The 14,432-nt window shown below is 42.5% G+C and overlaps 1 protein-coding gene across 5 annotated transcripts in view; it reads right to left on the reverse strand.

The window, feature by feature from the left end:
- The window catches only part of cnksr2a (connector enhancer of kinase suppressor of Ras 2a), a 554,785-nt gene that overhangs the window by 216,753 nt on the left and 323,600 nt on the right, over positions 1–14,432 (reverse strand). For all 5 annotated transcript variants that reach the window (XM_063050993.1, XM_063050994.1, XM_063050991.1 and 2 more), the window contains exon 9: positions 350–496. In XM_063050993.1, the coding sequence (XP_062907063.1) occupies positions 350–496 (147 nt within the window). The remainder of the gene's footprint in view (positions 1–349; positions 497–14,432) is intronic.

The raw sequence follows: 14,432 nt of genomic DNA on the forward strand, positions 1-14,432 counted from the left end.
ACAGTGCTGTCCCGAGAAAAATTACTAATATTGACGATGTTGCATTCACTGATCACTTTTAAAGAATGTCAACCTTGGGCTGGCCTGGAGGTTTCAAACAGAGAGAAAGAGATGATTGACACAATTATGGCCAGCTACATCTAAGAATCAGCAGATAAAACTTTTTTTAAATTTCAACACCAATTTAAATACAACCCCTAAAAAAAGAATATTGGTGACAAAATATACTCAATGTGAACAAAACATAATAGGGTAAGTGTTTACCTGTCTAAATTAAATTTTGCTATCTCATGAACTGAGGTTGCCTATTAAGGAGCTTCTGCTGTTTCCATGATCAGATTTATTTTACCTGCAGTGCTAGAGGTTTCCATCTCATATTCTTCAGCAAAGCAGGTGCAGAGGTGAGCATACTCTGAGGTCGTTTCTTTAAGGTTAAGATAACCCCACTGGGATCCTCTCGAAGTGCATTTACCAGGTTTTTCAACTGCCAACCTACCTAGAAACCAACAGTAAGAACAAAAATGATTTCAATAAAACTACTGTCAAAGTTAAAAACAAAAATATAGGGTTATTTAAGATTAAACTGAAAATCACAAGGACAAAATAACAAGAACGGCACACGTCAATACTGTATCACTTATCTTACATAGATGAACTGCAAAATGTTTTAATGAGCTCCTGAACATATTTACAATGTCAAAGAATGGCCTATTTTACTAACCCTCTGATTGCCCATCCAAAGTAAGTATTGTTACTATGGGGAAACCCTACATTTTAAAGGTGCATCTTATGGATGATACCAAGCTAAACATATGATTTCTGCAAGCTAAATACTTAAACATTATTTTGAGATAAACACATTATTTTTAAATACATTATACCACCTCTCTGTGCTTTCCAAATGTTATTAGTAGGACAGGAATGCTTTGCTGTCTCATGTGCCAAAAAGGTAGTATATCAGACACATCACTTTTTTATAATCAGAAAAGTCAAGATTATTTTGTAACTGCACTGGATTTGTATCTCCTTCCTCCTAAGTATGAAGACAGTGATCATCTTCATTGGTTCCCTTGGGTAGGAGGAACATAACAGCATTGATGTAAGCCTACAACTGTTCCAAATGGATCTCTAGATTGATCGGGTAATTTTCTTATTCTGAAGAATGAAGATTTCTACCTTTAAGAAGTTGATCTAGCTAGTGAACAATGTTTACTCATGAATGGATAGTTGCTATTGTGCAGCAAGTTATCCTGAATTTCAGTGATAGCAACAGTCTAGGTTAAATGTTACAGACGGTAAGAAGCCAGAATAAGAAGGTAGGAGAGGAGAGAGAAGAGGAATCCTATCAGATTCCTTCTTCTCTAGCCCTTTACCTTTTCCACCCACCTGGCTTCACCTAGCACATTCCAGCTTGTCCTCCTTCACCTCCCCCACCTTCTTATTCTGGTACCTTCCCCCTTCCTTTCCACTCCCGATGAAGAGTCGCGGCCCAAAACGTCGACAGTTTACTCTTTTCCATAGATGCTACCTGGCCTTCTGAGCTCCTCCAGCCTTTTGTGTGTGTTGCCCCCGAAATTCATCCCTGGTCAGTAAAACTGAAGGTACAGTGTGATTAGATCAGGACACTGTGTCCTGCTTCTAAAACTCACTTCATTAAGAGTCATTGCTAAATCATAATAGACACCAAGAAGCTGCAACCAGACAAGAAAAGGCACAGGGGTACAACCCTGAGATGGTGTCATCACTGTCAAAGTGTAGTTCAGTACTTCCATCATTTCTAACTCTGCTCCCACAACATTCCCCATATCCCCACAGTGCTTCTTTCAGTATGTCTACAACTCCTTTCAAAACATTATTGCTGACTCTGTATATAACTCTTCTTTAACCTCAAAATATTTACCTAATGATACCTTCGTGCTGTTCCTTCTGGCTATCTCTTGGCAGTTAACACCATCACACCCTCAATACTAATCAGTAAACTCCAAGACCTGGGCCTCAATACCCCCTTGTGCAATTGGATCCTGGATTTCCTCACTTGTAGACCCCAGTCAGTTTGGATTGGCAAAAACATCTCCCACACAATCTCCATCTGCACAGGATCACCACAAGGATGTGTACTTAGCCCAAGGCTCTACTCACTTTACACCTATAACTGTGTGGCTATGTACAGCTCCAACACCATATACAGGTTTGCTGATGACACCACTGGTGTGGGCCATATCAAAGGGGGTGATGAATCAGCATACAAGAGAGAGACTGAAAATTCAGCTGAGTAGTGTCATAACAACAACCTCTCACTCAATATCAGTAAGACCAAGGAACTGATTGTAGACTTCAGAAGAGGGAAACCAGAGCTCCAGTAATCATCAGATGACCAGAGGTGGAGAGGGTCAACAACTTTAAATTCCTGGTGTCACTATCTCAGAGGACCTGTCCGGAACCTATCATATAAATGTAATTGCAGAGAAAGCACGACAGCACCTCCATTCCCTCAGGAGTCTGCAGAGGTTCGACATGTGATCGAAAACCTTGGCAAACTTCTATAGATGTGCGGTGGAAAGTGTGCTGACTGGCTGCATTATGGCCTGGTATGGGAACACCAATGCCTTTGAGTGGAAAATCCTACAAAAGATAGTGGATTCAGCCCAGTACATCACAGGTAAAACCCTCCCAACCACTGAGCACACCTACATGAAATGTTGCCATAGAAAAGCAGCATCCATAATCCAAGATCCTCACCACCCAGGCCATGTTCTTTTCTTGCTGCTGCCATCAGGTAGAAGGTACAGGAGCCTCAGGACTCGAACCACCAGGTTCAAGAACAATTACTACTTCTCAACCATCAGTTCTTGAACAAAAGGGGACAGCTACACTCCTTTAAGGCATCTGTTATATTGTTATTTCATGCTCGTTATTTATTGCTATTTATTTATATCTGCAGTTTGTTTACAGTTAACAGTTTCCGATGTTTACAGTTTACAGTTACTGTTCCATAGATTTGCTAAGTACGCCTGCAGAAAAAGCATCTCAGGATTGTATGTGGTGACGTGTAAGCACTCTGATAATAAGTTTTGAACTTTGAACTATTTAACCTATAACCAACACTTAAGCCTCTACAAGACCAATATCTATCCAAATCAAAGGTATCACTGTACTAACAAAATCATAATAAAGTGCATTATTATTTCTCTATTGACTATTTACTGTATATAAAAATTAGCCTTGTAATTTAGCTTATTCAAAATAAAATTTTCCCCCGATCCACCTCAAAATGTGGTTCTTGTGGACATGGGCAAAGGGGAGAGCCAAAGTATCCTCAAGACTTACTTTCCTTCCTTTTGCCCCGCCTACAAGAAACACTTCAGTCTAGAGGCATATTAGTTCCTTAAAGAAACTAATTCTTTGTATTTTAACAAATTCCAGCAGACATAAACTTTGGCCAGAAGGAGGGAAAGTGTTTCTCTTTGCTTTGCAACTATGCTACTTCCTTTCCAGAGATCCCAAGGCCTTTATCATCCCTCAAGTAATCTACAATTTCTTCTGAGGCAGTTTCCCAAAGTAGAAGATAACTTGCTTTCACTCTAGTTCTGCGAATCCTGAGGTGACTGGTGTGTTCTGTGTGGGATCTACAGACTGTTACAAATGGAACAGCTGCTGCTTGACAGAAAAGTTGGGTGGTTGGGCCATTTGGAATGTGTCCACAGTTTGTCCACAGTATTTGTGTGCTTCTTTTGTACAGACCCAGGGAACCAACTGCCCATCCTTGATGTACTTTTGCCCTTGAAAGCAGCTGCAGGCCAGGGATTCCCATACATTGGAGAAGATGTTGCAGGTCCTTCCCAACAGATGTTGCAGGTCCTTCCTAATCTTGTCTGTGGTTAAGACAAGGTTATTTTCCTGTAAACTGTTTGTAACCTGAACAGTTCACTGCTAGGAAATGTGTCTATGAACTGAATTCCCACTTAGCAGAGATACCTGCAGCCTCACAGCAGCTGACAAATCCATCCTGCTGATCTCCCAAGTGTTTGCTCATATGCATGAGCTGTATGCATGGGCTGTATGCATGGGGAGGACCTGTACAATTTTGCAAGGAAGCCATAAAAATGTTCTTGAAGCATTCTACCAGTCCTGATTGAACCCAGCATAAAATACACTTTCTAGGATTTCTGCCAGGCTTACAGACAGTGTGTTCTGCCCAACAGAACTGGTTCAGTGCTGGCACTGTTGGCCTGTAAGAGAATGGCAATGCTGGTTCAACTGTATAGCCAATGGATTTGGAAGGTTTGGAGGGAAGCAGCAATGGTGGGACTTCTTGGATTTGTCACATGGTAAAAATTATGTCCACTCTGCTTCTTGACTGATGGATTCCACTTGAAATTTCCAGAAAGAATTCTTTGGTTACTGGGAGGAAGTCATTGAGGAGAAACATTGCAATGGTTTTCCCAGTGGCAGACAGCAGGCAGACCTTTTTGTAGAGACTGGAAAATGATCAGGTTTCCAGTGTCTCTGAGATCCTCTACAATACTCTCCTTTACCCAGATGAGGACAATGAGAAATACCAAACAGCAGCAGTTGGCCATTGGCACTTCAATGGCCAATAATACATCTGCACGCTTTTTTCAGTCCTTCAGCATAGAGTCTGTCTGCACTAGAGGCCTTGCCGTTTTTTAACTGTTGGATGCCATTTTTTTTAAATATCTTTCGAGACTGTGATAATCCCAAGACTGTTGAGGATAATGTTTGCTGGGGTGAATTCAAGAACACTTATCAAAGATAGAATCCTGTGTGAGGAGACGTCTTAAGTTGTTCTTCCAATGGTAGCCAATTGTTCACATTTCCTAATAAGCTATCCCTCTTCTTACAGAATGTTGAGTCCTCAGGTGTTTGAGATATGGATGGACTTGACATATATTGAAGAATGCCACACATGTTGGAGCTGTCACCTGGATCCCCTGCACATTTTCCACCTACCATATGCTCGTTAAATCAAGAGTTTGCTTTGTTGGACCTCCTCATTCAGACTCCTGTGGAGCTTCATCTTACTTTGAGATCTGAAGGTGTCCCCAGTCCACATTGTTTTTATAACTGATTAACTTATCTTCTCAACTCAGTTGGCATCTTCTGCTTGAGAAGCAAGAAGTCTTTTCAGGAGTGTCAATTATGGTGGGCATCAGGACAATCCAGCCATCACAGGCATGCTATTGGTTGGGGATAGCCGAATTCTGTTATTTCTAAAAAGCTTTCTCTGTGGGGTCCTTGAGGTATGTGACGTTGGCTTTTCAGTTACTGGTGTTGTTCTGTCACCAGTTGATCAAGGTGACAGGATGGGGTGGTGGTCAACCAGCAGTCATTTGCACCGGGCTGTGGATGTCCGCGTGAGTGCTTGGATGGCGGTGTCATCTAACTGATGTTGTGCCTTGCTAACAGGATGATGAACAGCGTTAATAATGACAGAACAAGGTGAAGATTCCATTAGAATTAGTTTTTCCTTCTCTGTCCTTGCCAATCTGATCTTCACAAAAAAACTGTTGTTTGAGACCACTGTGCTGAATTTGTAGGGGAGGATTAATTCCTCTTCCATTGGTTGTCAGATCACACAGATCAAACTGGAGAAGTAATCTGGTGACTATAGTGTACTGGTTGCATAATAGAGAGAGCTGAATTGTCATGAGTTATTATTAATACCAGTGAGAAAACAACGCTGAGACGCCAGAAGTGAGTCATTGTTGATGGGAAGACTAACTCAAAAGAAGCTTGGCTTTCTCATTAGGATTGCCTTTCCAGAACCATGTGTACCAGCCAGTCTGTTATTTAAGGTGACATTCTGACCATTTCATCTCACTTTGGGCAATGATATTAATATCAAAGGTGACACTTTCCTGCAATCACTTGCTGCAAGAATATAGCACAATAGCCACTGCAGTAACATCAACATCACTCAACTCCCTTGATGCAAATCAAAATAAAACATCCAACTGCTGAGAAAATTGGAACAGCAATGCTTCATTCAGTGGCACAGAGAATGAAAATTGAAGATAGGAGAGTAACTAATACCAGAATCCTGACATAAACCATCTCTCGCTCCACAGATGTTGCTTCATCTGCTGAGTATTTTCAGCATTTTCTCTTCTGATTATAGAACCACCAAGCTTCACACACACCTAATGACCGAAATGAAAAGAAACTCATTTGCTTGTCACAATGAACAAAATACAGAGGATGCAGTGCTTTGCAGGAATGTGAAAAATCTCACCATTTAGGAACAGCGTGTGTGTGCCTTACTTTGTCATTATGGCTGCCATGCATGGCCAGAAACCTGCATGTTTATGCACGCGGGAGACCTTCAGGAGAGAATGACATGGTTACTCAGCTCTCTGAGTCCAACGATACGGGTAAGGAATAATCCCCAATGTAAGCAGTGCGCAGGAATCTGCACATGCTTGAGCTATTACCTTCAGGAAAGGAGGATGGGGTAGAAAGTCTAAAAAAAGTTGCAGAGCAAAATAGTTACATTTCAAACTTGATCTCACAATCACCATATCATAGGCTTTTTTAAAAATAGGATGATTATTACTGGCTTCCATTTTTTTGCTGTTTGTTTTCATGATGTTAAAGAAAGGAAGAACTTCATCTTACAACAATTTTGCAACATTTTCCAAGTATATTTTCGACGGAAAATTATTTTTGGATTGTGTTCATTGTTGTTGCATTGTTAGAGAATGGTTGCCAAGCTGAACAAGCAACATTGGTCAGGAAAGAACTAATTTACACTGGATGAAAAGTTGGAAAACAAGGGAGTGCAGATGCAGGAAATCTGGAACAATACAGACAAAGCTGAAGGAACTCAGCAGTTTGGTCGGTGTCTATGGAGGGAATAAAGAGTCAACATTTTGGGTTGAGACCCATCGTCAGGATAGGAAGGAAAGAGGGGAGATAAGTAGTGTAAAAAGGCAGGGAAAAAGGGGTAGAGCAAAAGCTGGTGAGTGGTAGGTGGATCCAGGAGAGGGTGATGATAGACAGTTAAAGGGGGTGGGGGGGAGACTGGAAAAATTATAAGAAGTCAGGAGGTGATAGGTAGAAGTCAAAGTAAGCAAAAGAAACTTTGCAACAAAGCACTTCCTCAATACTGCAATAACATGTCCATGAGAACACAAGACATAAGAGCACAATTAGGCCATTCAGCCTATTGAGTCTGCTCCACCATTCCATCATGGCTGATTTACTATCCCTCTCAACCCCATTCTCCTACTTTCTCTCCATAACCGTTGATGCCCTGAATAAACAAGAACCTACCAAGCTCTGCTTTAAATATAATGAATGACTTGGCCTCCTCAGTCATCTGTGGCAATGAATTCTACAGAGTCACTACATTCTGGTTAAAGAAATTCCTCCTCATCTCTGTTCTAAATGGGCATCCCTCTAGTCTGAGTTCCTCTGGTCCTAGACCCCCACTATAGGAAATATCCTCCCTACACCTACTCTATCCAGACCTTTCAATATTTTATTAACTTTGCCTCCAACTTTCACCCTGCCCTCAAGTTTACCTGGTCCATTTCCGACACCTCCCTCCCCTTTCTAGATCTTTCTGTCTCTGTCTCTGGAGACAGCTTATCCACTGATGTCTACTATAAGCCTACTGACTCTCACAGCTATCTGGACTATTCTTCTTCTCACCCTGTCTCTTGCAAAAACGCCATCCCCTTCTCACAATTCCTCCGTCTCCGCCGCATCTGCTCTCAGGATGAGGCTTTTCATTCTAGGACGAGGGAGATGTCTTCCTTTTTTAAAGAAAGGGGCTTCCCTTCCTCCACTATCAACTCTGCTCTTAAACGTATCTCCCCCATTTCACGTACATCTGCTCTCACTCCATCCTCCCACCACCCCACTAGGAATAGGGTTCCCCGGTCCTCACCTACCACCCCACCAGCCTCCGGGTCCAACATATTATTCTCCGTAACTTCCCCCACCTCCAACGGGATCCCACCACTAAGCACATCTTTCCCTCCCCCCCTCTCTCTGCATTCCGCAGGGATCGCTCCCTACACAACTCCCTTGTCCATTCGTCCCCCCCATCCCTCCCCACTGACCTCCCTCCTGGCACTTATCCGTGTAAGCGGAACAAGTGCTACACATGCCCTTACACTTCCTCCCTTACCACCATTCAGGGCCCCAAACAGTCCTTCCAGGTGAGGCATCACTTCACCTGTGAGTCGACTGGGGTGATATACTGCGTCCGGTGCTCCCGATGTGGCCTTTTATATATTGGTGAGACCCGACGCAGACTGGGAGACCGCTTTGCTGAACATCTACGCTCTGTCCGCCAGAGAAAGCAGGATCTCCCAGTGGCCACACATTTTAATTCCGCATCCCATTCCCATTCTGACATGTCTGTCCACGGCCTCCTCTACTGTGGAGATGAAGCCACACTCAGGTTGGAGGAACAACACCTTATATTCCGTCTGGGTAGCCTCCAACCTGATGGCATGAACATCGACTTCTCTAACTTCCGCTAAGGCCCCACCTCCCCCTCGTACCCCATCTGTTACTCATTTTTATGCACACATTCTTTCTCTCACTCTCCTTTTTCTCCCTCTGTCCCTCTGAATATACCTCTTGCCCATCCTCTGGGTCACCCCCCCCATCTTTCTTCCCGGACCTCCTGTCCCATGATCCTCTCGTATCCCCTTTTGCCTATCACCTGTCCAGCTCTCGGCTCTATCCCTCCCCCTCCTGTCTTCTCCTATCATTTTGGATCTCCCCCTCCCCCTCCAACTTTCAAATCCCTTACTCACTCTTCCTTCAGTTAGTCCTGACGAAGGGTCTCGGCCTGAAACGTCGACTGCACCTCTTCCTATAGATGCTGCTTGGCCTGCTGCGTTCACCAGCAACTTTGATGTATGTTGCTTGAATTTCCATCATCTGCAGAATTCCTGTTGTTTCCTTTCAATATTTGGTAGGTTCAGTGAGATTGCCCTCACTCTCCTAAACTCTGGCAAGTACAGGCCCAGAGTTATCAAACACTCATGTGTTAACACTTTCTTTCCCAGAATCATTTTCATGAACCTCCTCTGGACCCTCCCCAATGCTAGCACATTTTTTTCTTAGATAAGGGCCCTGAAGCTGCTCACGATACTCCAAGAGCGGTCTAACCAGTGCCTTATAAAGCTTCATCATTATATCCATGCTTTTATATTCTAGTTCTTGAATGAATGGTAATATTGCATTTGCCTTCCTTACTACTTACCCAACCAGCAGCCCAATGCTCAAAAGCGTGCAGACGTGGGCAAGAGGTTCATTTGTTGTTCAGACCTAACATCAGAAGGGTGATCTAAATGACTGGAACCACTGAGACTGCTGATGTTCACGCACAATGTTCTCTGGAGAGCTTACAGAGAATGGTGCGAAAAACAAAAGAAAAATCCAGTTCTGTGCGCGAAAATGCTTTGTCAATAAGAGGTTAGAGGATAATGGCCAGACTAGTTCAAGCTGACAGGAAGGTGACAGTAACTTAACTGACCACATGTTAGAAGAATGGTGTGCAGACCAGCATCTCTGAATGCACAATACATTGAACTTTGATGTGGATTGGCTACAACAGCAGAAGTCCACAAACATACTCTCAGTGGCCACTTTATTAGGTACAGGAGGTTCCTAATAAAATGGCCACTGAGTGCATAACTAAGATCAGTTTTTTTGACAACTTTCAGGAATGCTGAATTTGACAAATATAAGTATATATTTGTTAACTTTCCCACAGCTGACACATTAGGATTAAAGAGATGTGATCAACTCAGGTCTCTAGACTCCTTTATTTTGAAGCAAGATTACACTGAGACCATCAGATTTCAAGTGGGATGTGGCTTGCCATTGGGATATCAGTGTGTGTCCAAATATAGTTGGTTCTGTGTGAGAAAAATAACGTGGAAATGATTGATGTATTTTCACACGGTACGGGTCTCAAACATAGAACGGTCACTAGAAAATAGACCTTGGAAAGAGGTGTAATAGTTTAAATTATAAGTGATTGATATACCCCACATCGAAATCAGCCAGTTTGCTTCTGTAATTATACTAACTGGAAGGATATGGAGGAAATGAAATCTAAGTAAACAGAGTTTAGATTTATTGTTGAGGGTTCAAAAGAATACTTACCTGGTGATCATTATGCATGGAATGGATGGAATTAAAAAGTTGCATAATTGGGATTGCATGCCAGCTGCAGCTGCAGCCCTGTTGTTGTACCTGAACCTGTATTTGTATTTTAAATACATTGCACCCTCCAAAGCAGCTTTTTGTAATCTTTCGGACAGTGTGTTTGCTTTTGCCACATTACTGTGACATTCGTCCTGGGTGGATATTTGTACGCTTAGATTTTTAACCTCAAATCTTATTTCACTCAAATTAGAGAGCTGGAGTCTCACAAAAATTATATTTATTGCAGCAGTCTAACCCTAGTTATTGGTGGGATTGCAAGCATATGAGAAAAATTGTAGTCATATCGTCACTTAATCTTGGGTACTGCACTCCCGTGGAGTAATTTCACATTCATCAAATAGATGGAAAGTCAATAAATCCAAAACTAAAGATATGGGCCTGAACAAGGGTTCACTCACAGATGAGCTCAATTCTTTTTATGCTCGTTTTGACCGACAAAAGATGGAGGAACATTCACAAACTCTTACAGACCCTGATGACCCTCTGATTTCAGTCTCTGAGGCCAACGTGAGGGCATCCTTCAGGAGAGTGAACTCACGGAAGGCAGACGGGGTAACCAGCCGAGTACTGAAGACCTGTGCTATACAATTGCCTGGAGTGTTCATGATAGCTTTAACCTCTAGCTTCAGCAGTCTGAGGTACCCACCTACTCCAAGCAGGCCTTGGTTATATGGGTTCCCAAGAAGAACATGGTAATCTGCCTCAATGATTATTTACATTTACATTTACATTTACTGTGATGACAAGTTGCTGATGAAGCACATCAGCTCCTGCCTAAGGAACAAATTGAATCCACTCTAATTTGTCTGCTGTCACAACAGGTCAACAGCAGTTGCCATTTTGTTGGCTCTTCACCAGACCCTGGAACACCTGCACAGTTAAGATGAAGAGATCAGAATGCTCTTCATTGACTACAGCTCTGCATTCAACACCATCATCCCCTGATAGCTCCATGACCAAGACATCAATAACTCCCTGTGCAACTGGATCTTTGGTTTCCTCACGTGCAGACCCCAGTTATTTGGGATTGGCCACAACAGTTCCTCCACAACCAGTATCAGCACAGACTGTGTGTTTAGACCTCTACTCTATTAGCTTTTTACTGATGACTGTGAGGCTAAGTACATCTCCAATGCCACATTGAGCTTTGCTGATGACGCCACTGTTATGGGCTGAATCAAAGGTGGTGGTTGATCAGTATACAGGAGGGAGATTAAAAACCTGGCTCAATGGTGCCACAACAACTACTTCTCAGGGTCAACAAAATCAAAGAGCTGATTATTGACTTTAGGAGGAGGAAACCAGAGGTCCATAAGCCATTCTTCATCAGGGGATCGGAGATGGAGAGGGTCAGCAACTTCAAATTACTTAGCGTTATCATTTCAGAAGATCTGCCCTGGGTTCATCACGTACCTGCCAAAGAAGCAAGGTAGCATTTGGCATGTCGTCTAAAACTTTGAGAAACTTCTATAGATGCTTGGGGGAGAGTACACTGACTGGCTGTATCATGGCCTGCTATGGGAATACCAATACCCTTGAATGAAAAAACCTACAAAAAGTAGTGGATATGGCCCAGTCCATCACAGGTAAAGCCCTCCCCACCAATGAGCACATTTACATGGAGCACTGTCACAGGAAAGTAACATCCATCATCAAGGACCCCACCATCCAGGCCACACTCTCTTCTCACTGCTGCCATCAGGAAGGTGGTACAGGAACTTCATGTTCCACATCACCAGGTTCAGGAACAGTTACTACCCCTCAGCCACAAGGCTCTTGAACCAGATGGGATAATTTTACTCACTCCAATACCGAACTGCATACAAAATCTATGGACTCACTCTTAATGACTCTTCAACTTGTGTTCTCATTATTTATTGCTTAATTATTATTACTATCATTATTATAATTTTGTTTTGTATTTGCATAGTTTGTTGTCTTTTGCACACTGGTTGTTTGCTCATTTTCTGTGTGCAGTTTTTTCATTGATTCTACTTTTTTTGTATCTACTGTGAATGCCCACAAGAAAAGGAATCTCGGGGTAGTACAATGTGACGGATATGTATGTTGATAATAAATTTCATTTGAACTTTGAATCTATGCTTTATGTCACAAGAACTACCAAACTGCAATAGCATGAAGTCATTTACTCTTCTAATTTATCAATAAACAGAAGTCATAAGTATAGCCATATTATTGCAAAGCTGCAGAGTTCAATCCAGAGAAGTGTGAATTTATTCACTTTGGAAGGTCGAATTTGAACCCAGAGTACAGAGTTCATGACAGAATTCTTAGCACTGTGGAGGAACAGAGAGATCCTGGGGTCCACGTCCCTAAATCCTTCAAAATTCTCGTGCAAGTTGATAGGATGGTTAAGAAGGCATATGGAGAAGGCATATGGTGTATTGGCCTTCATCAGTCTGGGGACTGAGTTCAAGAGCCATGAGGTAATGTTATCGCTGTATAAAACCCTGGTAAGTCATACTTGGAATATTGTATTCAGTTTTGGTTGCCTCATTATAAGAAGGATGTAGAAGCTTTAGCGAGGGTGCAGAGGAGAGTCTGCCTGGATTGGAGAATGTGTTTTATGAAGATAGGTTGAGGAAACTAGGGTTTTTAGCTTTGGAGAGCAGGAAGTTAAGAGGTGACTTGATAGAGCTGGACAAAATGATAAAAGGCATAGATTGAGTGGATAGCCTGAGAGTTTTTCCCCGGGCGGAAATAAGAGGACATAATTTTTAGGTGATTAGCGGAAAGAATAGGGGGATACCAAAGGTAACCTCTTTACACAGAGTATGGGTGAGTGGAAAATGCTGCCGGGGTGGTGACAGAGGCAGATACATTAGGGAGATTGAAGAGACTCTTAGATCGCCATATGGACGACAGAAAATGGAGGGCTACGTGGGAGGAAAGGGTTGGATTGGTCTTAATGTAGATTAAAAGATCGGCACAACATTGTGGGCCAAAGAGCCTGTACTATTCTGTAATATTCTATGTTCTATGTGGATAGTAGTATTAGCCAGATGCTAGGGATCTCCCTGTCTTCTTTCCTTCAGCAATCCCTTAGAATCAAGGATGAGTTTGTTGATATTAAGATGGCTACGAAGCCGATATAGGAATCACAAGCTCATTCACAGAACAGATAGAAGATAACTTATCCATCCAGTGAATTTCGAGGAGTTTGGTGAAACAGCATTGATGAAATCTTTCCTTTCCATGGTACTCCAGATCTGAGAATCATCTAGATCACCACTCCCTAGTGGACCATGAGTTCTTCTCTACATGTGGTACTTATATCATCAAATCATCTTTTTGTTTCCTGACCAAAGGCTGTGCTGCAATTAATGGTGATAGTTGTCTCATTGTGTACCTTTGCTATTGAAAGGCAGTAGGATGTATTGAAGGCAAGTGGATAGGGGACCTTAGTCTTGCAGACTGAGGCCCATACTCCTGTGAGATTCCATGAACTGTTCAACTTATGACATTTCAGTATCAAAGTCAACTGAAGTTGAGTTGTCAAGCTGCTGTAAGCAGAGAATACCTGTGTTTGCTCACACTCGTGGCCAAGCTTCAACACAGTGCTAACTCTTTCACTGACAGTTGAGAAGCTGGGATATATCTCAGCATGCTGCTCATCTACTGTCTGGACATTACTGAAGTTCACTGGACCTAGAAGTAGGATGTCTTCATGGAAGCAAAATATATTAGTGTGTCACTGCAGTGGGATGGCGAGTGCTGATTTGGTCATTTGGGGCCTTTAACCAACCTGGCTGGTTGATATTGCGCACATCACAGAGTCATGGTTGAAATAAGATCACAGCTGGGAGCTTAACATTCAAGGTTACATTTTGTATGGAAAGGAGACGAAGATGGGCAGAGGGTATGGGGTGGCTTGAATGGCAAGAGATGAAATTGTCGTTAGAAAGAGGTGACATTGGATAATGCAGAATTCTTGTGGGTAAAGTTGAGAAAGTGCAAGGGCAAAGCAGGATGTGGGGTACAAATGTCAATGGGAGATAGAAAAAGCAAGCAAAAAGGGCAATGTTACGAAAGTCATGGGCTATTTCAATAAGCAGGTGGATTTGGAAATACAAGTTGGTGCTGGATCCCAAGAGGAGGAGTTTGTATAGTATCTACAAGAGAGCTTTTGGAGCAGCTTGTGGTTAAGCCTACTAAGGAAAAGGCAATTCTGGATTGGGTGCTATTTAATAAACCCA

The sequence above is a fragment of the Mobula hypostoma genome, chromosome 6 (assembly GCF_963921235.1).
Source record: "Mobula hypostoma chromosome 6, sMobHyp1.1, whole genome shotgun sequence".
NCBI lineage: Eukaryota > Metazoa > Chordata > Chondrichthyes > Myliobatiformes > Myliobatidae > Mobula > Mobula hypostoma.